The sequence below is a fragment of the Sturnira hondurensis genome, unplaced genomic scaffold (assembly GCF_014824575.4).
Source record: "Sturnira hondurensis isolate 20B ecotype Veracruz unplaced genomic scaffold, ASM1482457v3 Scaffold0014384, whole genome shotgun sequence".
NCBI classification, from domain to species: Eukaryota; Metazoa; Chordata; class Mammalia; order Chiroptera; family Phyllostomidae; genus Sturnira; species Sturnira hondurensis.
In genome coordinates, this window is record NW_028087015.1 from 37,139,170 (window position 1) to 37,153,722 (window position 14,553).

At 48.7% G+C, this 14,553-nt stretch overlaps 1 protein-coding gene across 2 annotated transcripts in view; it reads right to left on the reverse strand.

Moving 5' to 3' along the window:
- Nucleotides 1–288: 288 nt before the first annotated feature.
- AGXT2 (alanine--glyoxylate aminotransferase 2) overlaps nucleotides 289–14,553 on the reverse strand; it is a 36,640-nt gene continuing 22,375 nt past the window's right edge. Inside the window, exons 10-14 of one of the 2 annotated variants that reach the window (XM_037063153.1) lie at nucleotides 12,591–12,723; nucleotides 11,120–11,211; nucleotides 7,860–8,009; nucleotides 5,060–5,158; nucleotides 289–961 (exon numbers count right to left, since the gene is read on the reverse strand). In XM_037063153.1, coding sequence (XP_036919048.1) covers nucleotides 854–961; nucleotides 5,060–5,158; nucleotides 7,860–8,009; nucleotides 11,120–11,211; nucleotides 12,591–12,723 — 582 coding nt within the window. In that variant the 3' untranslated portion in view covers nucleotides 289–853. The remainder of the gene's footprint in view (nucleotides 962–5,059; nucleotides 5,159–7,859; nucleotides 8,010–11,119; nucleotides 11,212–12,590; nucleotides 12,724–14,553) is intronic. The other variant, XM_037063154.1, reaches the window with a different exon arrangement.

The window sequence follows — 14,553 nt, forward strand, 5'->3', positions numbered from 1 at the left end:
AAAGTCAAATTAAGGAAAAATAATAAGTCGATTCTGAGCCAGGTAGTAAACACGTATGGGAGAAAACACGGTGAATGTGGATTCTAGTCATGAGAGTTTGGGCAGTTCTTGAACTGGAGACTATCGCAAGAGGAGGGGTGAGGCCTTTGTCCAGGGTGGGATGATGGCAGTGGAAATGGAGAAGTCTCTGATTGACATTTTAAAGGAGTTAAAGGAATTTGGGTTATCTTCTGCATCATTTCTCAGGATGCTTACAGCTGCAAAACCAGAAAACTTAAATAAAAAAGGCTCGTTTAATGCAATGAATTTATTGCCTCCCATCACAAGAAGCCACAAGGTAAGGTTGCTCCAGACTAGTTTGTCAGTGGCTCACTGACCTCACTAAGGACTTATCTTTGTAACACCTTCCGATGCCCACACATAGCTTTGGTCTCATGGCCCCACAGTGGTTGACGTAATTTGAGCAGGTCCCATCAGAACACACGATGCTTCGGGCCAAGCAAACATCTCTTCTGGAGATGGAGAAGGAAGCACGCAGAAACCTTCCCTAACGGCACCCGCACCAGCATTTTCCTTCAGGGTTCACGGTTCCAAAGTATGTCACGGATCATGCAGAAACCAGTCATTGCAAGGGGGAATCGAATTACCACGACTAACCTAGACTAGTTAGGATTTATTCTCTGAGCTCGGGAGAGAGACCGTTTCCTGCAGGATTTACCAACATAATGCGACTCTGTTAACAAACAGGGCTGCATCTTTTACAACTTACACCAGGGGTTCTGAGAGTCCTCCCATGAGTTCTTGAATGTAAGTGGGAGGTTCCAGAGGCTTGTGGGTTTTTATACGTTGAATTTTATTGAGCTCTTCTCTCCATGTGTTGGATTACCGCGCAGCGAAATACTTCCACGGCGAAGTCAACTTCTGGTTTGGCGATGCCCAGGGAGGGCGCAATGCGGAACGTCTGAGGAGACACGGGAGAAGGGAGGCACGGTCGGCATCGGTGTACCCGCGACTCTGAGCCAAGGCACTGCACTGAGACTCTGAAACTCTGTACTGATGGCATCTCCCGCCTTTCCCTCATGGGTGGGTCTTTCCCCCGCGGATCCTGGGCCATGCACCCTCCAGTCCTGTACAAAGTCTGGCACCACCTGGCTGTGTCCCTTTTCCTTTCTGTCATTCTGCTCACTTCCTGGTCCTTGCACCTCCTTCGTGAGATCATAGGTACCCATCTACACCCCATTTCTGCCACCGCCCGGGGGGGGGACCTCCAAGCCTGTGCATACAACTCAACACACGCACTGCTCGGTTCCTTGGTTGCTGCACCTCCCAGAACCTTCATCTCTGCTTCTCTGCGTCCATCCATTCGCCCACATGGCCAGGGCCATGAGCTGCCTCCTCCCTAGGAACAATTCAATTTCTGATTCCCATGGCAACCATCCTTTTCATGAAGGCTTCCATCTCCCCATCCTGTCATTATCCGCAGACCTATCACCCACTCAGATCTCTTTCCTACCCAGCCTGGAGCACGTAGTTGACGGAACTACTCTCTCACCTGCCCCCTCACTGTGCTCGAATTTCCTTCTGCCCTCTGCGGCTGCACCCAACCCCCCCGAAGTCCCAGCCCTGATCAAGGCTGTAATTGAACTGCTTTGTGCCAGCACAGGTAGCCGAGACCGGGTAAAGAAGATCGTGCCGTTGGGCCTCTGGACACCACTAGAGAGGCAGGGTCTCCAAATTCTGCTGTTTCCTACGTTTTTTTTTTTTTTTTTTGTTCTCTGTCAGCTTCCCTTTTCATTCTAAACCTTTTTCATTCCTCCCCATTTCCTAGCTCCACTCCTACGCCTCTCGTTCTATTTCATAGCCAGTTTTGCCTCATGCTTCTCAGAAGCTGTCAGGCAAGATCTTTCTATAAACTTGTTTGCTCCCATCCCACATCCTTGTATCTTGGACTGAAGGTTCGGAGATTGAGGTGTCTCTTCTGTTCAACTCCACATCATCCACCTGTGCCCTTGGCCCTGGATACTCCCATCACTGTCCCTCCAGGAAACATCCCCGTGTTTTCTTGCATCTTCAACTTCTTCTCATCTTCCCCTCAGCCGATTGGCACAAGCAGGTTTATAGCTCTCATAATCCAAGTGCAAACCACACCAAATAAAAATCTGTTGGTCGCCTGGTCCCTTCTAGCTACCATGTGAATGCCATCTTCTTCTTTCATGCAAACTTACTAAAAAGACAGGTTGATGATACTGGTCATTATTTTTCACCCTGCCTTCCCTCTGTGCACATCTCAATGCACTGCAGTCAGCTTTCTGCCCCACCAACCTTCTAACCCCACTTGAGCTAAAGCCGCCGGGGACCTGTGATACCTGCAATCCTGCGGCCCGTTTCTGTAGTCGCCACTATGGTCCTTCCTCCCCTCGGAACCTCCCCACTTTCCTGCTTCCACGCTCTCCTAGCTTCTCTCACACTTCTCGGCCCTTTGTTTTGGCGCCACTCAGGCACCCTTGCCTGCGCCTGCCCCTTGAAGGTGGGTGTGCCGGTGCCTAGCTTCGTCTCACCATATTTTTGATGTAGACACACTTCCCAGGAGGTGTCCTCATCTCACTGCTTATGTGCTGGTGGCTCCCACGTTGTGACATTTACCTTAATCCTTTCCTCGGAGCCACAGACCTGTCTGTAGAAATGAATGTTCCTAAGCTCCTCACATGCAGCCTGTTCAAAGCCGAACTCATCTTCATCCTGCCTAACCCAAGTCGGACGTGAGGGACCCCTGCTCGACTCTCCCTCCCTCTTCACACCCGAGTCCCGTGCACTTCACTTCCCCTATCACAATGGCTCCTGCTCCAGCTCAAGCATCATCATCCATCAACCCCCACCTGGACACCTGCCTCCAGTCTCGTGCCCTCAGCCTCGCCCTCCTCAGGGGACAGATGCAGAAATCAGACAGCCTGCGATTGGACCCTGGTTCTGCCACAGACTGGCTGTGGGATTTGAGCAGCTGACTTCAGCCCTCTGTGCCTCATTGTCTTCATCTGTAAAATGCAGATCATCGAAGCCGTTACTTCATAGCCTCGCCGAGAGCATGGCATGAGTCAATACATGGGGAGTCAGGCTTGTTATTATTATCAGTCACTGCCTGAGCCTCTGGCGGCAGCTGCACTAGTGTGCGTGTGCTCTCTGCATGCTGCACCCCCCCGCCCCCCCCTGCCCTGTGCCTGGAGTGCTCATCTCACTGTTCAAGGCTTGGCTTAGCCAGAAAGCCTGGCCTAGGAGTTCCTGCTCTTTCTTCTTACACTTCTATTTTTTTCTAATCTTCACCTGTGGACATGCTTATTGATTTTTAGAAACAGGGGAAGAGAGAGAGAGGGGAAGAAGTATTGATGTGAGAGAGAAACGTTGATCAGCCTCCTCTCCTTTATGCAGTGAGTGCTCTGACCAGGGATTGGACTCGAAACCTGGGACCAAACCCACAATGTAGGCATGTGCCCAGACCAGGAATCGAACCTGAGACGTTTTGTTTCATGGGATGACACTCCAACCAACTAAGCCACACCGGCTGGGGCTATACTACTCCTTTTTATAGCTATTAATGAGCTTACTACATTGCATAGTAATTTCCTGTTGATGTATCTTTCTCTCCTGACAGGTCCATGAAGGGAGAGGCCAGATCTTATTTATTATTGCAGCTTTAGCAGCCAGCGCAGCAACCGCTGCTTTGCATGTTTGCAGGGTAACTAAGGAGTAACCGATCAAGTAAGCAATCAATTGTTTCATGTCTTTACAAGCTGTGCATCTTAGGATTTTCAATCACTACTCTGTTTGATTGCGCTGGAAAGTCTTTGAGAGCAGGGTCAGAAAACCTCAGGAGCACGCCCTAGCAGAAGCGCTTACTCCGGGCTGGTGCGGTGCGGTTCGGTCTGGGCCGGGAGAGCGCCAAGCCCGTTGGTTGACAGGCTGAGGAGCAGTTGAGGAAAAGGAGAAGTTGCGGATACAAGGTGTGCGGGACGAGAGCACGGGAGGGAGATGCGGCTCGGGACAGGAATCACTCCTCGTGCTTGAACCTTTTAGGAAATGAGGTAAGAAATGGATGTGGGGACACACGAGTGGCTAGAGAACTCTTGCTTGCAGCTTCCACCTCCTCTGAGAAGCGCGGGCGGCAAGAGTGTTCCCCGAAACAGAGTGGGACGCAGGAGTGCAGCGTGGAGCCTGGGAAGAACAGCCGGAGTCCACAGTGGGAAAGCGAGAGGGCCAAGGATAAGAAGAAATCCGGGGCGGGGCAGAAGTTCCCCTAGACCTTAAATCTCTGCCCCAGAGCCTGTCCCTGGTGAAGGTCCAGTTGTGTGAGGGGGCCAGGGGAAGAGCGCTTTGCTGACAGCACAGCTCACATCCTAGGGCGGCGCCACACCAGTCCTGACTGTGGGGACACTCTTGGCTTTCCCAGCAGGGGGTCGGTCGAGCAGGAGGACCCGGGTGTCTGCACCAGCCCGCCCGCCCCGCCGCCTGAGGGTGAAGGGCACTGGGCGAGGCCGATTTGGAGTTCTGCATTAAGGACCCAGCCTGGGTAGTCGCCCACCTCTCCTGCAGGGTCACCGGGGCCTGCCAGTGCTGTTAGGTTGCTTCTGGGCACAGAGGTCGCTAAGTCTTAGCAGTTTCAGGGTTCACAGTCAGAGCCCAGGGCTCAGTTAAGAACAAGGATGGCTCTTACAGCAGTTACAGTGAACTCATACAGGAGACAAAATGTTTACTGTATGACTGTTACGACCTATACTCTGGTTTGTCCTCTGGTCCTCTGTCGTCTGGTTTGTCTGTACAGGTCATCATCTATGCCTTCTTAGACTGCTCTCTGTCTAATCCTCACAGAATCTGAGAGCAAAACCATTTGAACACACCGCCCCCTAGTGGCCCTAGGCTCGCTGCCACTTTCTTTTGACAATATCCGAGCCCTATGCCCATGGGGAGGCTAGGTCCCTTAATACACCCCTTTAGAAAAGTGACCAGCATTGGGACACCAGGGAGATGCCTGCCTAAGGTGACAGATAAACATTGGCCTTTCTCTTACCTGAGAGAAAAGGCCCCCTCTGCCAATGATAAGACCCATGCGTTTGCAGTCCTCGTGGATTTGATCGACTTCTTCACGGGGAAGAGGCTGGCAGCTTGCCTGTAAATACATTTACAAAACATTTCTGTTTGGTGTTTGACTGGTTACAGACACTATATCCAAGAGGAAAAGAAGCAACCAAAGCAATCGATGTTCTTCACTCCCTCTTAATCTCTCTTTCCCTCTGCAATTGAATAAAGCTGTTAACTGGATTTTGGGGGAGGTGATTATTAAATATTAATAATATTATGAATATTTAACATTAACAATAACCATTAATATAACAGTATTAATATTATTAACAATATTCAGTATTTAGTTTTGATAAATATTATCAAAAATTGATAATATTTGTTTTATCCCAATTTATTTCCAAATTCCTAAGGACAGAATGAAGTTAAATGCAGACAGCCAGTGAAACTTGGCTTTGCTAAAGCTGCCCTGTGAACTTGGTTCTTTACCTGCTGAACTTGGGGTCTGCTTTGTTTTTGTGGAAATTCTCCTGGACTGTTCACTTCGCTTTGCCCTGTAGAGAGCTCATTTCAAAGCCCAGGAAATGGCTCGGGATTTGCTCAAGAACACGAGCAACCAAGCTTCCCCTGGGCCACAGCAGCACCTGGGCAGCTGGGACAGGTGTTAGTCTTCGTCTGTCCTGCGTGGGAAACTTGCTCTTTCCTCTGGAGACTTGGTCCTCCAGGGTGAGGGAAGGTAAGCGCTTTCAGGGCCAAGAGGCTGTTTTGGGTCCCTAGGCATCTGAAGTAGGTCCCTCCCTGTGGGCCCAGACATGCCAGCACCCCTGCGGAGACACTGCGATGGGGGCCTGTCTCCTTTCTGTGTGTCCCCTTTGTTCGGAGTCTGTGAGTGTCAGCGTCTCCTCCTTAGTCGTTTCAAGTCGGTGTCTCTGCACGACCTGGAAGTTTCTTGGAACTGTGGACATCTGGGCCTTGTGTGGGATCCATCGACTGAGGACATTTGTGGCAGAGCTTGGGCACCTTTACTTGTAAAGTGACCCTCAGGTGACAGGGCCGGAACTACGGCTGGGATCCTCCTATCCTGAGTGCTGAGGGCCATCAGCTGGGCTGTGGCACAGTTGGGTGCACATTGGCTCAGGGCCTGCTCTGGTTTCTGAAGGACTAGATGTGCCCCTTCCATCCCTGTGAGGTAGGGGGTGGGGCAGGGCATCCAGAGGGCCCTGCCTCATTCTCCTCCTCCCGGCTTCCTTCCTACCCACCCTCCCTCTAGGTGTTAGTCTCCACCTCCCACCCCCAACTCTTGATCCAACTTATTCCTCAATTCTTCCATTCCTGGTGAGCAATCAGACCAGGCCTCCTGAAAGAGTTCCATTTTTGTCAAGCTTTAAGATAAGGAAACTATTCTCCACACTGTCAGACTGCTAGATGATGGAGGACCTGGGAGGGGGTGGGAGAAAGAGTAGGATCGTCTCAGTGATCCTAGAATGTCACCATGCACCATTGAAAAGGATTCCTACATTTCACCAGGACAAATCTAGTCCCGATGAACATCTTGATTCACCCCTCTTTGACCTCAAGCCTGCAGAAGTTGGGTTTGGAACAGTGGGGGGGATGCAAGGCCTCCTTGCTGGTTGGACTCTCCTCTGTGGAGTCTGGACTGGGAGGCAGCAACAGCCTTTGAGGGGGCCGCTGGGCTGGGGACCAGGACAGACTTTTCTGAGCCTTCAAACAGCCCTCGTGGCCTAGTCTCTTATTTCTCTTATTTCCCTGTTGTCCCTTAGCTTTAAAATCACGTTAAAATCAGATCTGTTGTGGCTTTTATAAAAGAGTCTTATATCCACGGTCTGGTCTAAAGATGAAGAGAATTGAGCATCAACTCTCCTAAATGAGATCAAGTAGCAAGAAATCACTCAACAGAAAAGTGAATCCCCGTGGAGAACAGTTAGCACAGGGGGATCATTCTGCATATTCCTCCCCGTGCCAACATTCTCCTGCCATTGCTCTCCGCAGGGATCTGGGCTTTCCTTTCATTGACGGGCGGGGGGACAACTTCCTACTCACGTGGACGGTAGGGGCAGCAGCAGGAGCAAAGGGAAGGCTTTGAGAGGGAGGGCAAACAAACGCTCTACAGGACCTGATGTTAGAAATCAGGGGAGAGAGGGAGTCGCGCGTTATTTTGTGGTATTGAGGCTGGGCAACTGGGAGAGCAGTGGAGGATGAGAAATGGGAGCAGTGACCTTGGGAGGAATAACTGGTTTGGGAAACTGCTAAGTTCAATTGTGGTCATGTTGAGTTTGTCGCAGTGGGGAACGTCATCAGAAAGTCATGTTCTTTGCTGGTGGCTTGGGAGATTGAAATCCATGCAGACACATACACACATACACACAAAACCTTAGAGTTTTCTTACCCCTAACCTCACCACACCCTTCTCCCAGCCCTTCCCCCCCATTTCCATTAGTTCTCTGAACCATGTGCCCCTCCCCACATAATTCCCTCCCTTCCTCATATCTGTAATTCTAACTATTCAGTTATCGCCGATGTTCTTCGCCTAGAGAAGAGCAAGAGAAGTACCCATTCCCTTTTCCAAACCCCCACCCTCACCCTCTGGAGCTCTTCAGGGCCTGGGCTCATACTCAACACTCGTGATGTCCTTGGGGCTCCCTCCTGAGAATGGATGAAGCCAGCTTTCGGCCGAAGCTGCTGCTTTGGCTCTTGCTGACCCAAGAAGCCACAGAGAGAGAGAGAGAGAGAGAGAGAGAGAGAGAGAGAGAGAGCAGGTCAGAACCCACCTTATCCTTCACCATTTCTACACCTATCATGAGGCCTTTGCCACGGACATCTCCAATAATTTCAAATTCATCCCGCAGCTTAGCAAACTCCAGTAACATGTAGGTGCCAACTTCTTGACTGTTTTCCTGTAGATTTTCTTCTTTAATCACCTGTCGAGAGAAAGCCCCAAATGCCTTTGAATTAAAACAAGTTCGAAAATCGACCGAGAAACATGGAGAGGTGAATGGATATGATTGTCTTTATAGAAACGTGACCAGACAAATGGAACCCAAAGCCTAGACCAAGTACTACAGAAAGACTTTCTGTAAGGAGAAAAAACATTTTGGCACAGAGGTTACGTCCCCCATCCTTGCTCATCTTTAGGGGAGGGTAAGGATTTGGAAGAGAGTGGGAGGTGTGTCTCAATGTGGTCTGGAACACAGATGCCATAAAGCCTCAGGTTTAGTACCCTCTGGCTTTGCTGAAACCTGGGATCCAGTGGCGGAGGAGACGCTGAGGAAGGCACGGCACAGAGGCTCTCCCTCCAGGGGGCCTGTTGGCCTTTGTCCACTGCTTCCAGCCAGATGGGCTGTCACTGACTACATACGACCAACATACTGCATTTACAATTTGCTGGTAGGAATTGCACGGCTCCTGGTGAACCTCACAGTTTTTAAGACCTGCCTGTTCACCTGAGTTCTCTCTACTTTCCAAATGGGTTGAGGTGACACGGCACCTTAAATACGAGTTGGCCATGTCTACCAGTGAAAGAAAAGACACATCCTGCCCACACTTGCTCATTTCAGGGTTAAATCATATTTGAAGCTACTTTTGAATTTGCGGGGACAGCTTTCACTTACTTCTTTTTTTATTTAAAGATGCTTTCAAATTTACGTTTTTGAACAGCAGATTCATGTGCCTCATTGAAAAATCAGAAAATGTCCCTCTCCATAAACAACTGCTGTTATTACATTCTTGAACGCTCTTTCAGAAATACATCAAACTTATTTAAGCAAATGCTCTTATGCATGTTACCAAGGACACTAAAATTTTTTTTTCTATAGAAGCGACCCCAGGCAAAAATCAATGGAGTGAGACCAAGCCGTGGCTGGATGACCTATTTGTAAAGTTCCCCTTTAGTCTTTTATTTATGACAGTACAAAAAAAGCAAGAAAGAATATATCAGAAAGAGTGAAAATTAAACTTTTTAAAAATTATATTTTATTGATTATGCCATTACAGTTGTTCTATTTCTCCCCCTTCATTCCCCTCCACTCTGCACACCCCCTCCCCCACCATTCCCCCCCTGTAGTTTATGACCACGTGTCTCAAGTTCTTTAGATTCTATATTTCCCATACTATTCTTGCCCTCCCCTCTGTCTATTTTCTACCTACCGTCTATGCTACTTATTTTCTCTATCTTCTTCCCCCTTCTCCTCCTTCCATTCCCCTGTTGCTAACCCTCCATGTGATCTTCATTTCTATGGTTCTGCTCCTGATCTAGCTGTCCTCTTGGTTTGCTTTTGTTTTAGGTGTGGTTGTTAATAACTGTGAGTTTGCTGTCCTTTCACTGTTCATATTTTCATCTTCTTTTTCTTATATAAGTCCCTTTAGCATTTCATATAAACGGGTTGGTGATGATGAACTCCTTGAATTTGATCTTATCTGAGAAGCATTTTATCTGTCCTTCCATTCTAAATGAAAGTGTTGCTGGATAGAGCAATCTTGGTTGTAGGTCCTTGGATTTCATGACTTGGAATACTTCTTTCCAGCCCCTTCTTGCCTGTAAGGTCTCTTTTGAGAAATCCGTTGACAGTCTGATGGGAACTCCTTTGTAGGTGACTATCCCCTTATCTCTTGCTGCTTCTAGGATTCTCTCCTTCATTTTCATCTTGGCTAATGTAATTATGATGTGTCTTGGTGTGTTCCTTCTTGGGTCCAACTTCTTTGGGACTCTCTGAGCTTCCTGGACTTCCTGGAAGTCTATTTTCTTTGCCAGACTGGGGAAGTTCTCCTTTATTATTTGTTCAAATAAGTTTTCCACTCATGGCTGTTCCTCTTCCCCTTCTGGTACCCCTATAATTTGGATGTCGGAACATTTAAAGATGTCCTGGAGGTTCCTAAGCCTCTTCTCATTTTTTTGAATTCTTGTTACTTCATATTTTTCTATTTGGTCATTTTTTTCTTCCTTCTGGTTCACTCCCTTTATTTGAGCCCCAGTTTCCTTTCCATCACTATTGGTTTCCTGTGCATTTCCCTTCATTTCAATTAGTTTAGCCTTCATTTGTTCCTCTAATTTGTGACTAAAATCAACCAATTCTGTGAGCATCCTGATCACCAGTGTTTTGAACTGTGCATCTGAGAGGTTGGCTATTTCTTGGTCACTTAGAGTTATCGGCTCTGGGGCTTTGAGTTCTTCTTGAGCCATATTTTGGACTGTTCGTGCCTGCTATGTATGAGGAATGGAGCCCCAGGTGTTCACCAGGGCGGGGCAACTCAGTCACTGGGTTGTGATGCTGTATGTGGGGGCGGGGTCAGAAGGGACAATGGCGGTCCCCTCTGCTGCTTCCCACTGCTGGGGCCTGCGAGGTCTGTCTCACTGCTCACTCCTTCACTGGTTTATCTGCGCGTGAATGTGTGACTGCAGTCAACCTGTCGCCTTGCGCCCTCACTGGGTCTGCCCGTCACCACCCCACACCTGGAATCTGCCCATGGCTGCCTGAGCAAATGGGTCGGGGGGCTCTTTCCTGCCCGACCGTGCTCCACTGCTGGCTCCGCCCCTCTTACTGGTCCTGTTGAATGGTTCGTTGTTTTCGGACTTCTGTATAGTTCAGTTTTCTGTGTTTTGGTTGCATTTTTGTTTACTAAAACTTTGTTGTCTTTAAACTTGGTTGTGGGAGAAGGCACAGTGTTTCCACCTACGCCTCCATCTTGGCGGAAGTCCGAAAATTAAACTTAAGTCAGTGATAACAATTGGTAACTATCCATAAAATATCACTCCTATAACAAAGAGATTTCAGTGCTACCAGCCAGCTAGGGGAATGGTTGCATTTCCTGTGCATGTGAGGTTTGTCCCACATTTCTTCCTCAATGCTTTGAGCACTCAAACTAGGTCATTAAAAAAGGTGGGGCAGGTGTCAGAATAATAACTGGGAATCTAACTTTAAGTTAGTACTAATTCTTCAATAATGTAATGAGATCGAGCCGTGAGAATGAGTGTGTGGCCTTGAACTAGTCATTCTGGGAAACAGGTGATGTTCACATGGCGGCTGCAACGTACCTCGAGCACGGCTGATCCAATGGCACAGGCCACGGGGTTCCCTCCGAAGGTGTTGAAGTGCAAAATGCAGTTACCCAAAGACTTGGCAATCTCTAGGGGAGGAAGCAGAGGTGGACACAGGGGGATACATTCTTACCAAAATCTCTCATCTCAGCATTCAGATTGTGTTGTAAACGACCTCATGTGCCATTCATTCTCCTCTCACCAGACAGTGGGTGTCATGGATGGAATTGTGACCCCACCCCAAACCACATGTTAAAGCCCTAACCCACAACGTGGCTGCATTTGTAGCTAGAGCCTGTAGGGACCTCATCAAGGTTAGATGAGTCATAAGAGTAGGTCCTAATCCAACAGGACTGGTGTCCTCAAAGGAACAGACAACAGAGCTCTCTCGCTTTCTGTCGAATAGGATATGTGAGGACAGAGTAAGAAGGAGGCCACCTACAGGAGAGACCGCATGCCAAACTAATTTTGCTGGCATCCTGGTCTTGGATCACCAGTCTTCAGAACTGCGAAAAGATAAACGCCTGTTGTATAAGCTGCCCTGCCTGCAGCATCTTGTCGTGGTCCTAGCTAATATGGTGGGTAAGGAAAAATAGCTTGTTTACTCAATGAGAAGCTGGATAACAAAATCTTGAATGTGTTGTGTGAACTGAAAAGTACCTTAAAACTAGGTTTATGGAAATTTACTTGGAAACTTCATAAGCTAAAACCTTTTTTCTGTCTTTCACATTTGGGACCAAGAAGGAAAAAAAATCCTGCATATCAAGGACTTAATAACATAATTTTTGCATCATTTCAGGGTGAGTATATATTCAGGTCTTTATACTTGACCTTCCATACCCATATTTTTGTACCTCAAGTCACTTAATAAAAACACTAAGCTTTCACAATACACTTAATTAGCCTTCAGTGCCTCATCAGTGTGGGAAAGACACATCTTAGGAATTTCATAAAAATCATTTTCTGTGATACCCCACTCAAATGAAAAATTGAGTTAATTCTAATGCTCTGGCTAAGTGACATTGGACTATATTTGGCTGTTTTGTGGAGGAGATATCACAGACAGTTCTCTCACTCTGGACCTTGAGTTGACAGCTTCTTGGTGTGGCAAGACCAAGTAAGAGTGTCCCCCCAGCACATGAGTCCTCGGGAATTTCAGGGTTGGTGTCGGGTTGGTCAACAAGGGTCTCTTGTGCTGGTTTTGCCTGTGTGGCACGGTTTTCTGTAGCCCCTCAGTGTGCCTGGGCCCTGCACTTCCTTGCCGGGATGGAAGAACTGGTCCTCCCCACAGCAAGAGTGGATGGGGCCGGCTCTCTCTCATCGGCGCCACCTTCTGGCAGGAGGACTGTTTCTGGTTAATTCTTAATTTTCGATTGCTTGGGAAGTGCATGCGTGGTTCCCATCACTGTCTCCAACCCACACAAGCTCCCACACGTGTGGCAGTGCAGGAGCTGCCCGCGGGTCCTACCTGGAGTTGTCACGACTGCTGCCATGGGAAAGCCGTTCCCAATCCCTTTGGCCATGCTGACAATGTCTGGCAGGACACCGTGGGTTTGAAAGCCCCAGAAGTGAGAGCCCAACCTTCCAAATCCTGTCTGCACCTGAGGGGAGCAAATCCAAAGTCACCGGGCACCTTTGGAGACATGCTGCTTCTCCTGACTCAGACCCTGTCACTTTCCTCCTCTTCCTCCCTCTCCCCTGCCTCTCCCTCCCCCATCCCCACCCTCCTTCCTCCTCCACCCTCTTCCTCCTCCTCAGTGTCATCACTCTCAGCCATTGTCATCACTGTCTTTGTACTAATATTGATGAGACACTTAATCTGTGACTGAGCTTTTAGGTACTGAAATGCATTGACTAGCCTTGTGTGATTCTGGATATGTTTCTTAAGTCACTCGGTACCTCTGCTCACCCCATAAGTAGAAAGGCTAACTTAGGCCAGTGCCTCATGGGGCTGCTGGGAGGGTCATGTGAAGGGCACATGTGCACAAGCCCACCACAGGGTAGCCGTCCTTAGTGAGGCTCTCCTGAGTGCAAGGTGGTGGGGGGTGGGGAGAGGAGGCAGGAGGTACCCTCAGTGGATGGGGCTGGGGCACCTGCCGCCTGGCCCAGATAGTAGGGTCACCCTCTCCCCTGTGACTCCCTGTTCTTCCTCAGAACTCTGTCACACGGGGAACCCACTGAGCCATTTAACTGCGGTTGAAAGTTGACCTGAATTGTTTTGATTGTGTTGTTCTCTTTCTTGAAGACTCTCTCCCTGCCTCTTCATCTCACTACTTTCCCTTGTCCTTCAAAACATAGCTTCGTCATCATCATTTGGTCAAGGTTTTCCTGAGCCCTAATACCGACCCCAGTCAGGGCACCTAGGCTTCAGAACCTCTCACCCCTGCCCTCGGAACCCCCACCCCTGCCCTCGGAACCCCCACCCCTGCCCTCGGAACCTCTGCCCTAGACTGTTATCATCACTGTACATGGCTCATGATGGGGAATGAATCTGATTCCCCTCTTTACCCAGAACACCTAGCCGAGTGCCTGATAAAAGCAGACACTTAGTATTTGTAGAAGGACCAAAGAAGTGGCAGAAATGTCCAAGTGAAAAAAGCCACACCAGCATTTCCATGCAAATTTCTGCCAGAGACTTTCTGGTTAAGGTTCCTGGATTTCTTTCTGGCTCTCAGTCTCTTGGTCTGTCTGTCTGTCTCAGTTTCTCTACACACACACACACACACACACACACACACACACACGTTGCAGGTCAGGGATGGAGGCATGGAGCTGCTGATGCTGAAATGCCCTTGAAAGAGCATCCTTCCTGGGTTCCCTTCCCATTGGCTCCACTCTCTCCAGGGTGCTGCTGCAGAGGCAGACTTCAGGGCTTGGAATTAGATGATAGCAAACGGGGTAGAAGAAGAGCTTAGACTTAGGAGTCAGACAGCCCTGGGCTTGAGTCTGGGGGTCTCCCACTTCCTAGCTGTGGGCCTCCGGGCAAGCTGATGAATTTGCCCAAGTGAGATAATGTAGGAAGAACTTGTGAAAATTCACTTCTTTTGTCTTCCTGCCTTCAGTTTTCACTCTATCTGTCTACGTATCATAAGCAAATGGTGAAAAATCAGATTGTTTGGACAAGGCAGGAAACCCTGTAGGGCAATGAGCCATATTTAGTCACCTAGAAAGTACCAGTTTCACAGAATCTTCAGGTAGAGCAGAGAAGACTAATTCTAACTTTCATAAACTTAGAAATATGCCAGACCAGCAAAGACTGGCTTCCCTGTTGGTCCCAGAGGATGGACAGTTTCCTCTGTTTGGTTCCAAATTTCTTATTTTATAGAGGAGAAGACCAAGGCTAGCTACTTAGGATGATTTGTGTAAGATCCGTCGATAGCAGCACTGGCCTTGCACCAGGTTTCCCATCCCTCGCTTCCTCTTTTTCTGCC